Genomic DNA, 17,300 nt, shown 5'->3' with positions numbered 1-17,300 from the left:
TGACCAGCCCATTTTTTGCATTCTGTGTAAAATTGTGTACATTTTGGCTATTCTCTTAAGCTTTTTTGTTTTTCCAATGCAAATCCAAAATCAAACACATTCATAATGAAAACATTTGTAATTGCGTTAATGTCTGGGAGAAACTGTGTATTTTCTGGAAAAATTCCAGGGGTGCCAATAATTTCTTCCATGACTGTCTGTGGTCATTCCAGGGGCGGAATTGGACTCATTTTCAGCACTAGAGTTTAATGCCCCAGGCAACTTTATATCATCCTACAGTATGAATTTATGTAATTTTAACATTACATGTTAAGTACGGAAACGCTAAGCAACATTATTGTGAACATCTCATAAGGCTGTTTTAGAATTGATTTCTCAAATAAGGAAATCCTTAATGTTGTGGCTCTACATTAAATTATAATCAACAGAAGGATTTATGCTACTATTTCATTGTCGCTCCCAGCTATGCTAAACGGAAATGTTTCTGAAATTGCTCTTCAGTCTAATAACATACCGCACGCAACACGTTAACTTTGCTCGTTAATCATGACGTTAGCAACTGTTGCTAAGGGGGGTCAAACTCGCATGTGTCCCTCATGCTAGATGCATGTAAATAGTGTACGAACGAGATGTTTACTGAGCAAAACTTACCAAATCAGTCCGAAAATGATGTCCCTGGTGCCAAATTAACTGGTAAAGATGTTGAAGACCATACAAATGTTCAGTTAAAGAAATGGCTTGAGTGTCGAGGGCTGAAAAAGACAGGAAAAAGAGCCGACCTGATCCAGAGGTAGCTTTTTTATCGACACCTTTTTCTTGTGTGCATTGCCTTACGCCACTGACAATGACATTCTCGTTTCAACAAGCTATCCTTGACCACCATATGCCCTGTCCTTCTTATATATAATATCCTCTGGTTGATAAAATAGCCTCTTTTTGTCATGTTTCTGACCGTTCTTGGGGGTAATTTATATTGCTATTTTTTTTTGTAGCGATCGCAAATAATACTCAGTAATAGCCAACGAACACATTTTTTTCATTAGTAAGAAATTCTATTAATATATTTACACTTCCCTCTAAGATTGTTTTACAACAGAAAAGGTAAAGCTGTTAAATCTAGAGCCTACCTGTAGGCATGAAAAGGCTTACTACAAAAAGACCGAGGCCAAACATGGCTAATTTAAAAAAATATATATCAGTATTGTAGAAAAATAGGCCTACATGACTGTTGCGATTTATAAATAACATTATATTTTTCTTCAGGTCATTCATTGTCAGACAGATGCAGCACGGCAAAACGCCTTTTCGGAAAGGCAATGGATCAAAATTGTCATCTGTAGGACCATGCCTCCCGACAAAAGGTTTACTAAATATGAAGGTGAACGGCTTCACCTTGCTGGCATTAAACTGATCTTTTGGACGTCCGCACAAGTTGATCCATTGTTCACATTTTTTCCCCTCTAAGTTTTTGGCTTCGGGAAAACGTATGAAGAAAACATCCTTCATATGTGGACGGTCGTAATGTCTAGAGTCGTTTATACAAGTTCCATAGCAGCAGTGTTTACTCGGCATGTTCTCTTTTGAAAGATTATCGGCAGAAAACAAGCAGTACTAGCATGGGTTGTATGCGAGTGCGCTTCTATGTTGCCCCCCTTCCGGTTTACGATGGTGACGTCCCGCAGCCTTGCGGTCTAAAAATAGCATTGGTGCGGTACGCTATTAGCACAATTTAAAAATAAAACAAGGGAAGTCTAAATGTTTAACAAAAACAATATTACTGCTAATGTGTTAATCCCATAAGCGGGGAGAAAAGAAAATAAACAATATAAAATATAGAATATTGTTTAATAAAATTTTCATGTAATTTATAGTACAACACATGTAACAAAACAAAATGGAAAACCTATGCCAATGTCACTGCAACATGTTTATGAGATGATGACCACAGACCATGACTAGCAAGTCTTAAAGCTGTGTTTAAGGTGATGTTCAGTCAGGTAGAAAGTCTAACAGGTGGCATATGACAATATTAACAGTCAAGGTTCACTGGTGACATGTGTTGAAACAGCACAAAACGATGATAAGCAAAACCAAAGGCAAAATCTCCTGTGAGGAACTGCGTACCAAGAGCAACTCTTATAGTAAGCAATTCCCGTCATTATTTTAAAGCTGATGCCTAATGCAGTCTTTCAGAAATGTTTGTCACCAAGTAGCTGGCCGCATTGCCTAAGTAAAAATAAAGGAAAAGTTATTGTCAACTGTCTTTTCCAGCTGATTTTGCTGTCCTGTTTTGGTGAGAAGCTTTGAGCCCAAAATCTTTGTCAAATCATCCATTGGTCTTGATCTTGGTCTTGTCCTTCCATGTCCACCTGATAAATAGAAGCAAAGAAAAAGGCTATACCATTTCATCTATAAAGTGCAACAAATTTACAATGATTTATGATGTACGAAAACACCTCATTGATCTCGCCATCATCAGGTGACTCGTTGTAATCATTCATCTCATCCATGTCCTGCATGTCCTCTTCATCTTCAGAATCCTCCTCACTGTCCTCTTCATCCTCATCGTCCTCCTCCTCTTCCTCCTCATATCCCCCTCCCTGCACCCAAGAAATACACACGGTGAACAAAAAAAGCACATACCGTATTTTTCGGACTATAAGCCGCAGTTTTTTTTTTTTTTTTTACAGTTTGGCTGGGTGTGCGACTTGTACTCAGGAGCGACTTAAGTGTGAAATTATTAACACATTATGATATCATTTCACATGTTATTTTGGTGTTTTGGAGTGACACTGATGGTTTGGTAAACTTCTTAGCGTGTCCTTTATGCTATAGTTATCTGAATAACTCTTAATAGCTATGGCCACGTTCGCGTTCTGCCTTTGGCAATGTGTTTTCAATTGTATTCTTGACTTTTTTATATTGAAATGCATGCTTTTAGTATGTGGCGCTTTCACGCCCACATGGGGGCGCACTTGTTTACGCGAAGAAAAGCGCTCACACGCCAGAAGACGGACAGCTACGCAGCATCTCTGAGTCAGTGGGGGAGGGACAGAGAGAGAGAGAGAGAGAGCGCGAGAGAGACGGCTGCGAACCTACGTTCATTGTTTATGCTTGTAAAATATCTCTACAGAGGCAACGCCTGTGTGTATCATCTTTCTGTTGTTGTTGTGTGTTTTCCACCCGCGATCGGACACTTAGAGCCAGTTGAGTGGTTGTTTGAACGATGTGCTAATGCTAGTGAACGCATGCTAACCATTTGTGTCATTGCTGTAATAGCACCTAATTATCATTTATTTACATTGATGCGAACCCGTTTCGTATCGAGGACGAAATTGATTCATCAGATTATACGGACGTCCAGCATCCGTCATTTGGGAGTTTAGCTCGCTGTATAGCCAGAACCAAGCCGTAGCGTCCTGGTGAGGACAGTAGAGGTGTGCAAAATTTCCGATTCTTAGATTATTGGCGATTCGGCCGTGGAAGATTCGAGAAAGATTCACAAACATCCAAATTCCGATTATTGAAATATGCCAAGTAAAGCGGAAGTACAACACACTCAGCGCGCTGCGCGGGCTTCGGGACAGAACGGAGCGGGAGTAGCTAAACATTATGCTTCTCATTAACCGGCCCCTCGGGTAATGCCAACGCTCAACTCACGGCTCTAGCTCAACTCATGCCACGAGATAAAAAAACACAACAACATACCTGACTGCTGCCGAAAAGCTGCTACAAGTACAGCTAAGCTACATAATGTTACGGTAGATATCATTTATATAGGACTAGATGGTTTGTAGACTCGGTAGCGGTAGCAGCACATCTGCAAAAAGCTAGATGCGGGCGTTAGTAAACGGCCGCCATCTTAAAGCAGTAAACTTCCCTGCATTGCTGTTGTAGCGAACCTTCCAAGCAAACCTAATTAACTTTTTATCTAAAATACTCCTAAATCGGTAAAATATTGACTTGAATCTATCTTTAAAATAGTTTTAAAACTTTCACATGTCAAAAGTAGACAAAAGGGAAATTATGGAATAACGGGAGCAATTTTAACAACTTTAACGGTTGATTCACAACATTAAATTAATTGAATGTAGTTTAAAGCTGCTGATACAGAATGGGGACTGACTTGATACTGAAATAGTAGTTTGGTTTAGCCTGAGAGTATTTTTGAACAATTTTGGAACTAATGTACAAAACTTTATTAAAAAAAAAAAAAAAAAAAAAAAAGGAGGGGGGTGCATCAATAATCGTTTTATAATCGAATCGGAGCCTCTGAATCGTAATCGTAATCGAATCGTTAGGTGCCCAAAGATTCCCAGCTCTAGAGGACAGTATATTCGCCTTTCGTTGTTCATGCATCATGTAACATCATGCTGTACACTTATTCAGCATCTTGTTCTCTATTGTATTTTTATATTAAATTGCCTTTCAAGATGGCATATCTGTTCTATGTGTTGGATTTTATCAAGTAAATTCCCCCCCCAAAATGCGACTTATACTCCCGTTCCACTTTTTTTGTTTTATTCCTCTTCGTTGGGAATTTTATGGCTGGTGCGACTTATACTCAGGTGCGACTTATAGTTCGAAAAATATGGAAATAAGTTTTGTCGACAATCTACATACCAGTGTTGTTTTCGTCATCGATGACTATAACGAAAATATTTCATCGACGAACAATTTTTTTCATGACGGTGATGACACGACAACGAGCTAAAAACGTGTCTCGGAAACGTAACGACACAAATGGCAGTTTTCGTATGACAAGACGAAAGAGGGCCATAGTTTCCATCATATGTTCACAATGTGTGACATTTTACATGTAGTTACCTGCATCGGTCGTCTGTTTGTGACACTCATGTGACGTGCTGTGCCCCGCCCCCCATTCTCCCACTAGTGTCCTCTCCAGGCTCCCCATTGTTTGTTTAGAGAGACACACAGTAAGATTTGTCTTCTTATCTTGGCAAGAGAGAATATGCTATGTTGCTTTAGCCTTTAAAGGTCTGTGCGGAGAAGGAGTGTGACAAAATCAAGCATGAAAATGGGTCAGGGATTAAAAAGGTGAGAACGGTGTGGAGGACGTATGTTCCGGCGTTTTGCCAAAATGTCTACATCGGCGAAACGTCCTACTGTATATGAGGCAAATTTCACACCCAAAGTACTACCGTGTGCTCTCAACTTGTTTTGTTTCAATGCATACAGGCAGAATGTACTAAAAAATGCCTTAAGAAAGACTTAAATGTAGTTATATCAAATAAGGACGGTTTAAATACGCTACATGACTAATGTGGTCAACTGCTTTAAAGCTACCACAAAAAAACACAATGGTTAAAACTATGGGAGGGTAATACATGCAAAAAGTATTTTTGAGGGAATGAAAAGGTCAAAAAAAAAAACTTAGTGAAAACAAAAATAGTGAGTACTCGCCGCTTTTAAATGATGTGCGCATGCATGCAAATGTTTGCGCAAGCGCGCTGAGCATTGTGTAGGACGTTTCACCGCATAACAAGGAATTGCCGAACACCGTTACACTGTACAACCCAACAAAATATTGAGCTCTGTCTAAACACAATGTGTTTCAGTAATCTGCAGGAGGCACCACAGACACATATACCTTGCGCTGGCCATGTTTTATTTAGAAACAAAAGTTTACTTTGAAGCTAAACGAGTTAGGTGTTTAACACTGTGCACGAATGTTACACTGAAAAAAAGGCACCACACGTCCCCGAAATACCAATTACAGCGATATTAGAAAGAAGCTTGCATTTCTTCTTTTATATTACCGTTAAATACACAAGCTTGACGCTAACTTAATAGGAGCTATTTTTTCACCGGAGATTTGGCTAGCTCTCGCAGTGTTCGACGCAAGTTGCAACAAACGGCAGTAACTTTGTTATACAGCAAAATATGAAAAGGATTGAAATTTGAAACGTTACTCACCAAATCAAATATGGTGGCAAATGCATTCATCTGAAAAAAATATTGGGACTGAGACCTCCTCTCGACCAGCGAACGTGAATTTGTGCTTAGGGCAAGATCATCTGTCGCAATTAGCGATCTTTGACTCTATCCTTTTTTCCACTTAAAGCTTGTTTCTCCCTCAGCGGTTGTGAGACTTCGAGACCAAGTTGCTCTTCCAGCTAAGCCTAGGCTAACATTCGTCTTTGTAAGTTTTTAATTAGTTTGTATTTTGAATTTGTAAGGAAAATGTGTTTTGTTTTTGACAAACTTTTTCATGGTGCTAATCAGTTGAAGCTACTCACACATGGAAAAATACTATTGTACAACGTTTTAAATGTATTCATTTTGTATATTTCCATTACCAGGATTTGAGAGCTCAATAAATTGAAGAAAAGTACGCCTTGTGTTTTGTTTTTGGGTTCACTGGAATAGCGCCACTGACACACAAAGTAACAAACAGGGGAAGGGGTGAGCGCTGCCGCGACACTTTTGGCTGCATTTTTGACACATGAAAAATAATAGCAAATCCCGTACTACGGTGTGACAGATCATTTTAGTGGTTGAGCGGTTGTGCTACCAAATATTAGGCTGAGGGTGCCAATACTTTTGTCCGTCCCCATTTTTGGAGTTTATTGTAAAATGATAATGATTTAATGTTTTTTGTGTGTTTTTTCATTGCAAGCAAAATAAATGAAGATACTACTACTAAAACATTTGTAATTGCAATCATTTTCTGATAGAAATTGAGCATTATCTGACAGAATTGCAGGGATGCCAATACTTTTGGCCAGCAGTGTATGCAGTAATTTATTAGTAAAAATATTAATTCATCTTCTGAGACGCTTATCTTTTGTGATGTTTTCAATAAAAGTGGTATTGGTACAGTATCGGCATCGGGGAAATACCACACACTGGAGCGGAATCGGTTTCGGGGCCAAAAATTTGTATCGGTGCAACACTAATAATATTGTTACCTCAAAAATGGTTTTCCCAATTGGCAGTGTATTGTTGTCCTTCTCAGCAATGCTCTGCAACTAAGGTAAAGAAAAATATTAAAGCGTCATTTTGTACTGCAATATGTCATACAAACTTAAAATCAAATACACGATGGAACAAAAAGGTTTCATCCTATGGCAGCCCATCAAAATGCAGATAACTGAACTTTCAGCATTCAAAATAGTGCACAATGGGAATCAAAATCATCTACCCAGGTTTGATGCTGCTGTTCCTGCTGCTGCAGTTCCGTTTCATCTACGCAGGGTCGGTCTAAATTGAACCATAAAGACTCAGTAATTCGGGGAAACAACGAAGGGAAAAGCGTAGACATGTCGGCTTTAGGGATCGCCGAAACTCCTTGACGCCACGGCGGCACGTTGGAACGCGTGTACCTACGTCTTCTCGTTTATCGGTGATAATAACTAACAACGAGCCAAGCACATAAAGACTAATACATTACTAAGGTCACCATGCAATTCGAACAGCTGATTAGCCTGCTACTGGGACCTCTATTTTCAAAAATTCAAAACAAAAATAGGAAGTTATGGATGTTCACGAAACGAGGTCCGACCATTTCCGGTTGGATTTCGTTGCTAAAAGGTTCCGCTCTGGTGGTGGAACCAAGGGCCCAGAAGATAACATTTTAAAGTTCACGGTTAAAGTGATGCTGGCTAGTTCAGTATTGTTTATGTCTTATATTTACGTAAAGTTATAATCAGAAAGACAATTTCAACATGAACCAGATCTTTTACATGCATTGGGTAAGTATGATATTCTTAATAGCAGTGTTGTTAATCTTATTTTTAAAAAGTAATGTATTACAGTTACAAATGACTTCTCCCAAAAAGTAATTGCGTTAGTAACTCAGTTAACTGAATGTAAGAGTAATTACTAACTTGGCAATGTAACTGGTGATAATTTTCTTTTTTTTTCTAAAAAAAAAAAAAGGGAAAAAAAGGTCACACAACGTGCAGTTTAAAGGGTTTTTGGGACAACTGGCCCTAGCCCAATTCTTTACTCTAAACTTAAATAGACACAGGGGTATTGCGAATATTCTCGCAGTCGGACATCCGGGCATTAATGACGTCACCAGTCACAACAAAGCGTCGCCATATTGAAATGGGGGCAAAGCGCGAGTTTCAAGCAGTTGCTCTGTCGTGCATTGTAGTACAAACTAAGCTTGAGAACGATAAACCGATACGACCGGATATCCGGTTTTACAGGTGAGAGATAAAGATGTATCGATAGTAAACTCACCATTCGACAGTAATTAGCCATTAAATATTCAATGAACCGATAGTAGAGATAGAATTCGGCTATCGCGAGCACAAGAATCGGCTTCTAATGCCTTGTTCAATGCATTGCTTAATATTATAATAATTTTGCTTTTACTTCACATGCTGGGCTTGTGTCATTCACCACACAGCGCACTTAGATCGAGACCGCACACATGATATAATATGGACTAGCACTATTCACAGTAGTGATTGCCTCAACTTCCCATGCATTTCGGCAGAACCGCTACTAGTCGCCGTCATTACCCGGTCGTCACGGGCGTGTCATAACAACGCGAGAGCTAACGAAACCACTGTAACACACGCTCCGTAGCGTTTTCGTCACAGCCCAAAACGAAACTAGTCGTGGCAACGAAGCAACATGCTTAAACAATGGACAGTGTGATCACTGATCACCGACGCCAGCGACGTGCAGCGATTGATTTTCAACGCACCCAGGAAAACAAAAGTCGGACTTTGAAGTGATGAAGGCAGCCAGATCTGTTCGCATGGGACAGAGCTTGTGTGAAGTGTGGAGTGGTACAGAGATCGTGAGTTTTTAACCCTGAAAAATAACCCACTACAATGGTGGAAAGGGTGGCAGATTGTTTCCATGAAATGCAGTCTACTTAAACATGAACATGTGGATTAGTTGATCTTCCTCAAGAAAAATCTGCCCTTCAAAAAAAGATATGGACAGTAATGAGGAAGCACAGGCATAAGTGAATGAATTTGCTGTGTATTAGGTTAAACTAGTAATGATTATTGACCTGTCTAAGATGCCATGTTTTTATTCCCCCAGTTATACCAGTCGTAAAGAATAATTTATTATTTATTTATGATAACACTAGCAGGTTCAATTCTTTTTTTTCTAGAGCTGCTGCATATAATTTTTTTTTTTTTTTTTGTAAGATGTTTACGTTGAAAGTTTGCACTTAAATTACTTACCTCTTGTGTTAAAAACACCAGGAAATACAGTAATTGAATTACTGCACTTTATTGTTGTCTTATTTTATTATCATTCCCATCCAACAAAATGACGGTCATATAGTAAGCCTTATTTTTTTTTCATAAAAAAATAAAACAACATTGGTATGAAATTTTGTTGTTTAATTTTCCTATATTAGAAATGTGGTCTTTTTATATGTTTAAAATACTGTACAAACACACACAACAAATATTTACTATCGTATCGTTTTCACTCTATCGAACCGTATCGTTCTTACACTGTATCGAATCGTATCGAATCGCTCGGCCTTAAAAATGTATTGTTTTTAATCGAATCGTAACTTGTGTATCTAGATACATATCGAATCGGCTTCATGCCAGAGATTCCCAACCCTAGTACAAACGTGTCGAACTTTCGTCTTATTTGCGGTCTTTTTTTCTGTCGGAATGACTAAAAGTTGCCGTGTTGCGGGTTGTAAGACAAGGAAGACTTCGGAGCCGTATTTGAAGTTCTTCATTCTTCCTCGTGAGAAGAAAAGGGCATGCAAATGGCTGAAAGCAATCAATCTAGGAACAGTAAAAGAAGACGGTTCCGTGGACCATTCTCGCCAGTAGGAACCTAAATCCAGGCACATTTACGTTTGCAGCCGACATTTTATTACTGGTGAGTAAACTTTAATAGATTTTTTTTTGCCCCAATTAGCTGCTGGGATTCAATAGACTAGGCAGTGGTTATTATTACCGTAACCGACAACTCGCAAAGCGTTATTATTCTTTTGCCGTGAACTGCTCTGATCGGTCAACCGGTATATTATTGGCCTGGTGGGAATTGGTTATTTTGCCGTAACGTGTTCACGGCTAAATAACGCTTGGAGGCGAATTACCGGTTACGGCAGAAATAATCACTCCGTATATACTACCGGTTTTCTTAATTCCACACAGTACATATTCCACATAATTGATAAAGGTCAACTTACTTGGTGACTTTATGAGGTAGTTGTAGATGTTTCCGAACTCCACTGCAGGCAATTCCTTTGGATTGTTTATCCAGCTATCAGCTGGGACTTTGCATGGACAGATTTGCAGGCCAATACACGCTAATTTTAAGTTGTATCGCCGCCTCGCGTCTGTCGGCAGTGACTTGTGATAATAAGTCATGTTTAAAATGTTTTTATGAAAAAAAGACGCAAAACACAGCTGAAATAAATATGAATTTCAGACAACGTTTGTCTACGGATGTTTACCTGTGCATGCCCCCATCTCAAAATGGCGACACGTTGCTGTGCGAAATGACGTCATCGTGACATCACGCCGACTGCGAGAATTGCAATAACTAGATAGTAACCTTTGCTATGTGTGGAAGTCATTTAATGTTGTGAATCAACCGTTAAAGTTGTTAAAATTGCTCCCGTTTTCGCATTAGTTCCGATCTGTCTACTTTCGACACGTGTAAGTTTTAAAACTGTTTCATCATTTAAAGATAGATTTAAGTCAAGATTTTGCCGATTTAGGAGCATTTTAGATAAAAACACAGGTTCGCGAGGAAGTTTCTCTACAACAGAGCCTTTCTGAGAGGTCTACTGCTTTAAGATGGAGGCTGTTTACTAACACATCTAGTTCTTTATACATGTTGCTAATGCTGCCCTGTCTGTCATTTGCATCTAGTTCTATATTATGTGATATCTACCGTAGCATCATGTGGGGTGGGCGAGTTTGTAGGCTATCGGCTACAGTCAGGTATTATTGGAGCCACCTAGCATCGCGTTTGCAACGCCGTCACAACTCCCTTGCCTCCTCCCCACTCCTGCTCTGCTCTCTCGTCCCCGTGAGTCCGTCTCTCTCAGACTTTTCTCGCGTCATTCAACCAACACAGTAACGCATAGTAACACACGCCTTTCCCGCCTCAGTAACGGTAATGGTGTTGCCAAGATGAGAAAAGTAATTAATTAAATTTCTCACTACTGAAGATAATAACGCTGTTAGTAACGCGGTTATATTCTAACGCCCTTATTAACTTAATTAACGTAATTACACTGCTTAATAGTCAACTGTAAAAAGTACATCTGTAACACTGTTGCTGTAAATCAAGAATTAGCACTCAAAATTCTTGTTTAAAAAGATAAAAAGGCACATTTTTGCAAATGGAAAGCTCATAAATGATTTACTTGTGTCATTAACTTTTTTAATATGGCCAATGACTGTAAAGACACAAAACTCTGTATGAAAATAGTTGTACATTTCTCATAGCTAGATACAGCAATTTCTGGAGGAATTACGATGAGGCTTTGCTGTGGTAGATACAGATCTATCAGGTCACTTCCTGTTGATTTGGGGACACGTCAGGGACACGTGCTGTTTACCTGGTACACCAGACTCACCGCTGTTCCAGCTATAGGGTCTGGCGACCGTCTGGTAGATCAAATTCCCAGGGCGGAGCAAGCCACAGCAAACAGACAGCAGAGTGGACCAATCAGCGACGGGCGGACGTGCCGTTGATAAAGCGACAAGAAACTCTAGTGCGTGGGAATAAACATACGAGGAGTGTGGAGAACGGAATTCAACATGGCTAGCCTGAGACAGACTTTTAGCGACTTGGTGAGTTTTTGGTCATTTAAAACTGAATCTACCGCGGATTGGAACGTACTGTATTCTCGACTATCCCGTTCGCCATCTGCGTTGTCGTTGAGACGACTTCCAACGCGCATCAGTAACATTGCTCGTTAAGAACACGTTACGCAAATAAACGAATCTGATTGCACGGATGATTTCGTTCTGGCTCCAGAGGCCAATAAGGAGATGGGTCCCAGACTCTTCTCACAGTGTTTGAAAAATACAGAGAGAATAGTCTGCCGGTGCCACGCAAACGTGCTATTGGTATTGGGTCACTCCCTGTTGTTTTCGGAACATTTCGGGGACACTTCCTGTTGATATCAGGTCACTTCCTATTGATTGGGGCACACTGGTTTTTTAGCCATTGAAAATGAATGGGAAATTTGGACGCACATTGCCATCAATAGCATTCGTTGACTTACATATACGTCAGTAGAATCCAAGTACATTGGCATCAATAGAATCGAAATATATGGCCGTCAATATAGCATAGCCCTCATTGGCATCTGTGTACATGGGCGTCAATGCAATGTAAAAGCCATTGGAAATGAATGGGAAATTTGGACGTACACGGCTGTCAATGGTATGGACATTCATGGCTGTCAATGGCATTGACTTACTTGGGCGCTAGTTGAATGTCAATGGGCTGTAATGGTAAATGGTCCAAAATAACAAGAACTTATGTTTTCCTGCTATAGAAAATGAATGGGAAATTTAAACATACATGGCTGTCAGTGGCATCCCATTAGAAATGAATGACACAGTTTTTGGCGAATTTTGGGAGAACTGTAAGTTTTTGCCAAATTCTGTATACAACTTTTATGCCACTTACCGTCCTTTTTTTAAAAAAAAAATTTTTATGTGTAATTTATGTGATTTAGTCTAAAATTGTAGGACAAGAAGCGTTGAATGTTTGCAAGGCAAAGCCCCATATAATTTGTACCATTTAACTTACATTAAATGTAATTCCCAGGTCATCTTGCCATTTTGTGCTTATGCCTTGGTGTAAACCTTGAGATAAGACTAAATAACCTCACATGGAGACATAATAAATTCCGTTATCATTTCCATTCTACAGTCACACACACTTTCGGAAGACTTTAGACTTTGGAAACATCTACATTGTGACAATCATTTCCATAAGAGGGCCATTTCTAATCTTTGGTCACACTCGCTCATATTCCGCAAACACTACTAAGGGTGTATTTTCGGATAGTTTCTTGAGTTCTGAACAACTTGGAAACTTGTGCCATAAGGTAAACAATTTCCTTCATTATCAAAAACTACCTTCAGCTCTACGTTTGTTTTTTTCCTTATTTCCTTTAAGTTCCACGGTGTTCTGGTTTAAAGCATGAGCACCATACACTGTACTCATTTTTGATTAGTGCTATTTGACAAATGATAAATGTTTTTTAATAGTTAAATTATTTATCTGGATGATTTCCTACAGACTACATCCAACTTGTGTATGTGTTGAGTAATGAATGAATAATTATGTGTCTAAAAGCCCAAAAGAAGACTGTTGTTGTATGAATTTGTGTTAATGCTTGAAATAATGACAACTTAAGATAACAAAAAGAGACTGTGAGGTTCAATAAGGTACTGTTTAAGCAGCTAAAAAAACAAAACAAAAAAAAGACTGGAGAAAAAAATGGCGGACAATACTTTGGTGTTGTAAAGTCAAAATCATGTAAGTCGTTTAAGTTTTAACCCGGGGACTAATTGTACTTATTTTTTTATTTTTAAAAAATGAGCTGCATTAGATGAATCAAAGAATCACATGTGGCTCTGGTGCTTTGGGTTGCCCACCCCTGATCTAGCTGAAAACAAAAGAAGGAACAATGTGACATTTGAGCACATTATAAAACTGTCATTTGGAAGGCAAAGTTTAAGTACCGGTAATTGCAATTAGCATTTTGGACTTGGACTGAATTTGTCATTTTTATTTACAGTTAATTACCGATCAGTCTTTCACATGAAATTGGTGATTCTGGTACTGTTTTCAGTGTAAAGCACGTACAACTAATGCTCCCAAAATACCGTATTGGCCCGAATATAAGACAGCCCTGATTATAAGACGACCCCCTCTTTTTCAAGACTGAAGTTTGAAAAGAGACTTTTTGAACACCAAATTAATTTTTATACAGAAAATAATTACAGTACATCCTAAACAAATGATTATAACAATATATGTAAGAGAAAACCATGTTATTTTGCCTCATTTAAATCTTAATATCTTAACATTTAAATATGTAAACTAAAGTGCAATCACATTCGTAAATGAATGGCTTCTGGTTTTTGAAATGTAAATAAACCAAATCTATTGTGATAAAACAACAAAATTGCAATAACTGCATTAACCATCAGAGTGAAGTCTAACTAACTGTAGTCAACAAATCTGAATAAGGAAAAACATTGCAATTAATTAAATAATGCAGACTGGTTTAACTTGAGAGTAGCTGAGATCTGTTATGACAGAACATTGTTTCAATGATATCTGGCGCTATCTAGCGTCGTGAATAGGTATAATGTCTAGACCGCGAATATAAGACGACCCCCTATTTTTCAGTCTTATTTCAATGCAATAAACACCGTCTTATATTCGGGCCAATACGGTAGATATAAAATGCTGGAAAAATAAAGAAGAGACTCCTTATCCCAAAAAAATCACTTGACATTAACTGAGCGTGTCAACCATTTTTAAAAAAATAAATGGTATGAATAACCCATGTTTAGAATTTAGGAGTTCCTATTATACTCTCGCATACATGCAATGTTCCGGTAAATCTTTTAAAAAAAAAATGTTTACAGGTTTAAAAAAACAACAACAAACAAACAGGTATATGTATAAACCCACACACAGTGTATGATTTGCTCTATTGTTGGTGATCGCACTAACTTTCTGCTGCAGAGCCATGTGGGGTGTTGCTTTAGTCTTACTACTCGCCCTCTCCAGGACCTGCCTATCTGAGGACAAACTCAATATGTGTATGGATGCCAAACATCACAAAGTAAAGCCTGGCCCTGAGGGAAAACTTTACCTTCAGGTGATGGATATGAATGTGATTGGTGCATATCTCATTCTCTTTCCATTGTCATTGGCAATTGCTATAAAAAGTTGAAAGTTCTCATCGAGTTCTTCACTTCATTTTTAGTGTGCGCCGTGGCGTGACAATGCATGCTGCACAGCAAATACAAGCGCCGAAGCGCACAATGATAACTCCTATCTGTACAACTTCAACTGGGATCATTGTGGCGCTATGAGCCCTAAGTGCAAGAGGCACTTCGTTCAAGACACTTGTTTCTATGAGTGCTCACCCCACCTTGGGCCTTGGATACAACCGGTTGGTATGGCCGTGCTGCTGCTTATGTCAATCAATTCATACATATATTGATTTTTTTTTCTGCATGTAGGTGGACCAGGATTGGCGCAAGGAGCGAATTTTGAATGTACCACTGTGTGTAGAGGACTGCAACATGTGGTGGGAGGACTGCAAAAATGATATGACATGCAAGGAAAACTGGCACAAAGGATGGGACTGGAGTTCAGGTTTGTTCTCGCCAGCATGACTTTTTCTGTGTTACATGCAAAATCATGTAACCTGAGGATACTGAATGGACTGCACTTACTGTATGTTAGCTAAGAAAATAGGCAGACACTCTTTATAGTTTCTGTACCTGTGCAATGTCTCTGTCTTTCTCCGTTTCCCGTCTGAGACTCAGACAAAGCCTGCTTCACTTTCTTGCTACATTAAAGCAGGGGTCAGCAACCAACAGCTCTGGAGCAGCATGTGGCTCTTCAGCGCTGCTGTAGTGGCTCCCTGGAGCTTTTTCAAAAATGTTTGAAAATGGAAACAGGTTGGGGAGGGAAATATATATATATATTTTCAATATGGTTTCTGTAGGAGGACAAACATGATTCTAATTCATTAAAACTGTAATGAAGTTAAACTTGAGGCAGCATTGTACAACAGAGTAGTCACTTGGTGTGTCAAAAGCCTTAAATTTTCTCAAAAGCCAGCAGTGCACCTTATATATGAATCAATATTGAGCTGCAAAAGGTCTCACAGCAACTCGGGAGTGCAGCTCTATCTAATGGATGCATAACGTAACCCCAGCCTGTACTGTAGTGTCTACAGGTATTCTACTCCTTATAATGCGGTGCGCATTGTATATGGTAAATGTTTTAAAATGGACCATTCATTGAAGGTGTGCCTTATAATGCGGTGCACCTTATAGTGCGGAAAATACGGTAATCATAAAGGCTCGTTATGTATTTGTGCCCAACCTACTGGTAGTCATTTTTGATAATAGGCGAATATAGCTAATATAGGTACATACAGCATGTGTTGCATTCATTATCAGGCTTATATCAGGCTTTTAATTTTTTGCAGCTCAGACATATATTTGTTTTGTTCTGGGGTTTTTTTTTTTTTTTTTTGTCCAATATGGCTCTTCCAACATTTTGGGTTGCTGACCCCTCCCTGCATTAAAGCATGTATATACCGTTGATGGCGCATAGCACAGAGGGTAGCCAATGTGTGACGGATAGGCAAGACAATCTGAGAAACTCTCATTTGGCTAAATTAGCTAAAATAGTACAAGCATTAAAATATGTATAACATATGCTATTTTGCCGACTTCCAGAAAACATTAGAGATATCCTTCTTCACTATTACACATCAAAAAATGAAGTTCTGTGTTTTCCCTTCATTATACAAGATATTTTCCACTGGCATCCACTTGATCAAGGTTTTGTCTTGCGCTTTAACGATGACAAACTAAAACAAAAATAATATTCTTTCTACATTACAGGTATTAACCACTGCCCTGTTGAAAGCAAATGCAAAAAGTGGACTGATATCTACCCGACGCCTAAATCCATGTGTGAACTGATCTGGTCTAACTCTTACCTGTACACTACACTTCCCAAGACATCCGGGCGTTGCATGCAGCTCTGGTTCACTGGGCCAAATCCGAACACAAAAGTAGCCGAGTATTACATTAACAATACTCAGAAACTCTCTAGTTTTTCAGTCACATCAATACTCTTCCTGGTTACCTCGTCTCTTTCTATGCTGGTGTAAATAGCGAGTACCTTTCTCCTTGCCTGTACCTCTTGTTTCTGGGCAGGTTAATAAAGGTGAAATCATTTCTACTGTTGTTGTGGGATTTTTATTCCAATTTTTTAGGTATCGCGTATAGTTTGGGTGTTTTCTGTCTGTGAGAAAACTCACAAACAAAACAGTAGTTGTTTATCAATTGGTGAATGTATGATCAATAGTGTATGTCTTTTATATGGTTTACTCAGAAATCTGAAAACAACAGCTGCCGCGTCAGCATTGATTTGGCAGTTTGTAAAGTATATCCTTCCTGATTTTTTTAACTTGACTTCTACAGTGGTATGAAAAAGTATCTGAAATATTTGGAATTTCTCTCATTTCTGCATAAAATCACCATCAAATGTAAGCTGATCTTTGTCAAAATCACACAGATGAAAAAAACGTGTCTGCT

At 38.9% G+C, this 17,300-nt stretch overlaps 2 protein-coding genes across 7 annotated transcripts; one reads left to right on the top strand and one right to left on the bottom strand.

The window, feature by feature from the left end:
* Nucleotides 1–1,833: 1,833 nt before the first annotated feature.
* anapc15 (anaphase promoting complex subunit 15) lies at nucleotides 1,834–7,540 on the bottom strand. Its single transcript, XM_057838026.1, has 4 exons — nucleotides 7,166–7,540; nucleotides 6,933–6,992; nucleotides 2,457–2,600; nucleotides 1,834–2,369 (listed from the first exon to the last, which is right to left on the bottom strand). The coding sequence occupies exons 1-4, from the start codon at nucleotides 7,283–7,285 to the stop codon at nucleotides 2,322–2,324; spliced, it is 372 nt and encodes a 123-aa protein (XP_057694009.1). The 5' UTR covers nucleotides 7,286–7,540; the 3' UTR covers nucleotides 1,834–2,321.
* Nucleotides 7,510–16,890, top strand: folr (folate receptor). 6 transcript variants are annotated; one of them, XM_057838022.1, is made up of 6 exons: nucleotides 7,510–7,715; nucleotides 11,572–11,771; nucleotides 14,698–14,833; nucleotides 14,942–15,130; nucleotides 15,201–15,336; nucleotides 16,602–16,890. In XM_057838022.1, the coding sequence occupies exons 3-6, from the start codon at nucleotides 14,702–14,704 to the stop codon at nucleotides 16,871–16,873; spliced, it is 729 nt and encodes a 242-aa protein (XP_057694005.1). In that variant the 5' UTR covers nucleotides 7,510–7,715; nucleotides 11,572–11,771; nucleotides 14,698–14,701; the 3' UTR covers nucleotides 16,874–16,890. The 6 variants fall into 6 exon arrangements, with proteins under 6 accessions (XP_057694005.1, XP_057694003.1, XP_057694004.1 ...); XM_057838020.1 differs by having other exon boundaries at nucleotides 11,566–11,771; XM_057838024.1 differs by having other exon boundaries at nucleotides 7,511–7,715; nucleotides 11,566–11,771; nucleotides 14,743–14,833.
* Nucleotides 16,891–17,300: the final 410 nt, after the last annotated feature.

Source organism: Corythoichthys intestinalis, chromosome 6, assembly GCF_030265065.1.
Source record: "Corythoichthys intestinalis isolate RoL2023-P3 chromosome 6, ASM3026506v1, whole genome shotgun sequence".
NCBI classification, from domain to species: domain Eukaryota; kingdom Metazoa; phylum Chordata; class Actinopteri; order Syngnathiformes; family Syngnathidae; genus Corythoichthys; species Corythoichthys intestinalis.
This window is presented reverse-complemented; position numbering and strand designations above follow the sequence as displayed.

Excerpts from the sequence above, each read along its gene's own strand:
- anapc15 (XM_057838026.1), bottom strand. The coding sequence starts at position 7,285 with ATGTCTACGCTTTTCCCTTCGTTGTTTCCCCGAATTACTGAGTCTTTA. Across the intron at positions 6,993-7,165 it reads AACAGCAGCATCAAACCTGG|TTGCAGAGCATTGCTGAGAA; the intron begins GTAGATGATTTT and ends TCTTTACCTTAG. Across the intron at positions 2,370-2,456 it reads ATGATGGCGAGATCAATGAG|GTGGACATGGAAGGACAAGA; the intron begins GTGTTTTCGTAC and ends TCTATTTATCAG.
- folr (XM_057838021.1), top strand. The coding sequence starts at position 14,702 with ATGTGGGGTGTTGCTTTAGTCTTACTACTCGCCCTCTCCAGGACCTGC. Across the intron at positions 14,834-14,941 it reads AGGGAAAACTTTACCTTCAG|TGTGCGCCGTGGCGTGACAA; the intron begins GTGATGGATATG and ends CTTCATTTTTAG. Across the intron at positions 15,337-16,601 it reads AGGATGGGACTGGAGTTCAG|GTATTAACCACTGCCCTGTT; the intron begins GTTTGTTCTCGC and ends TCTACATTACAG.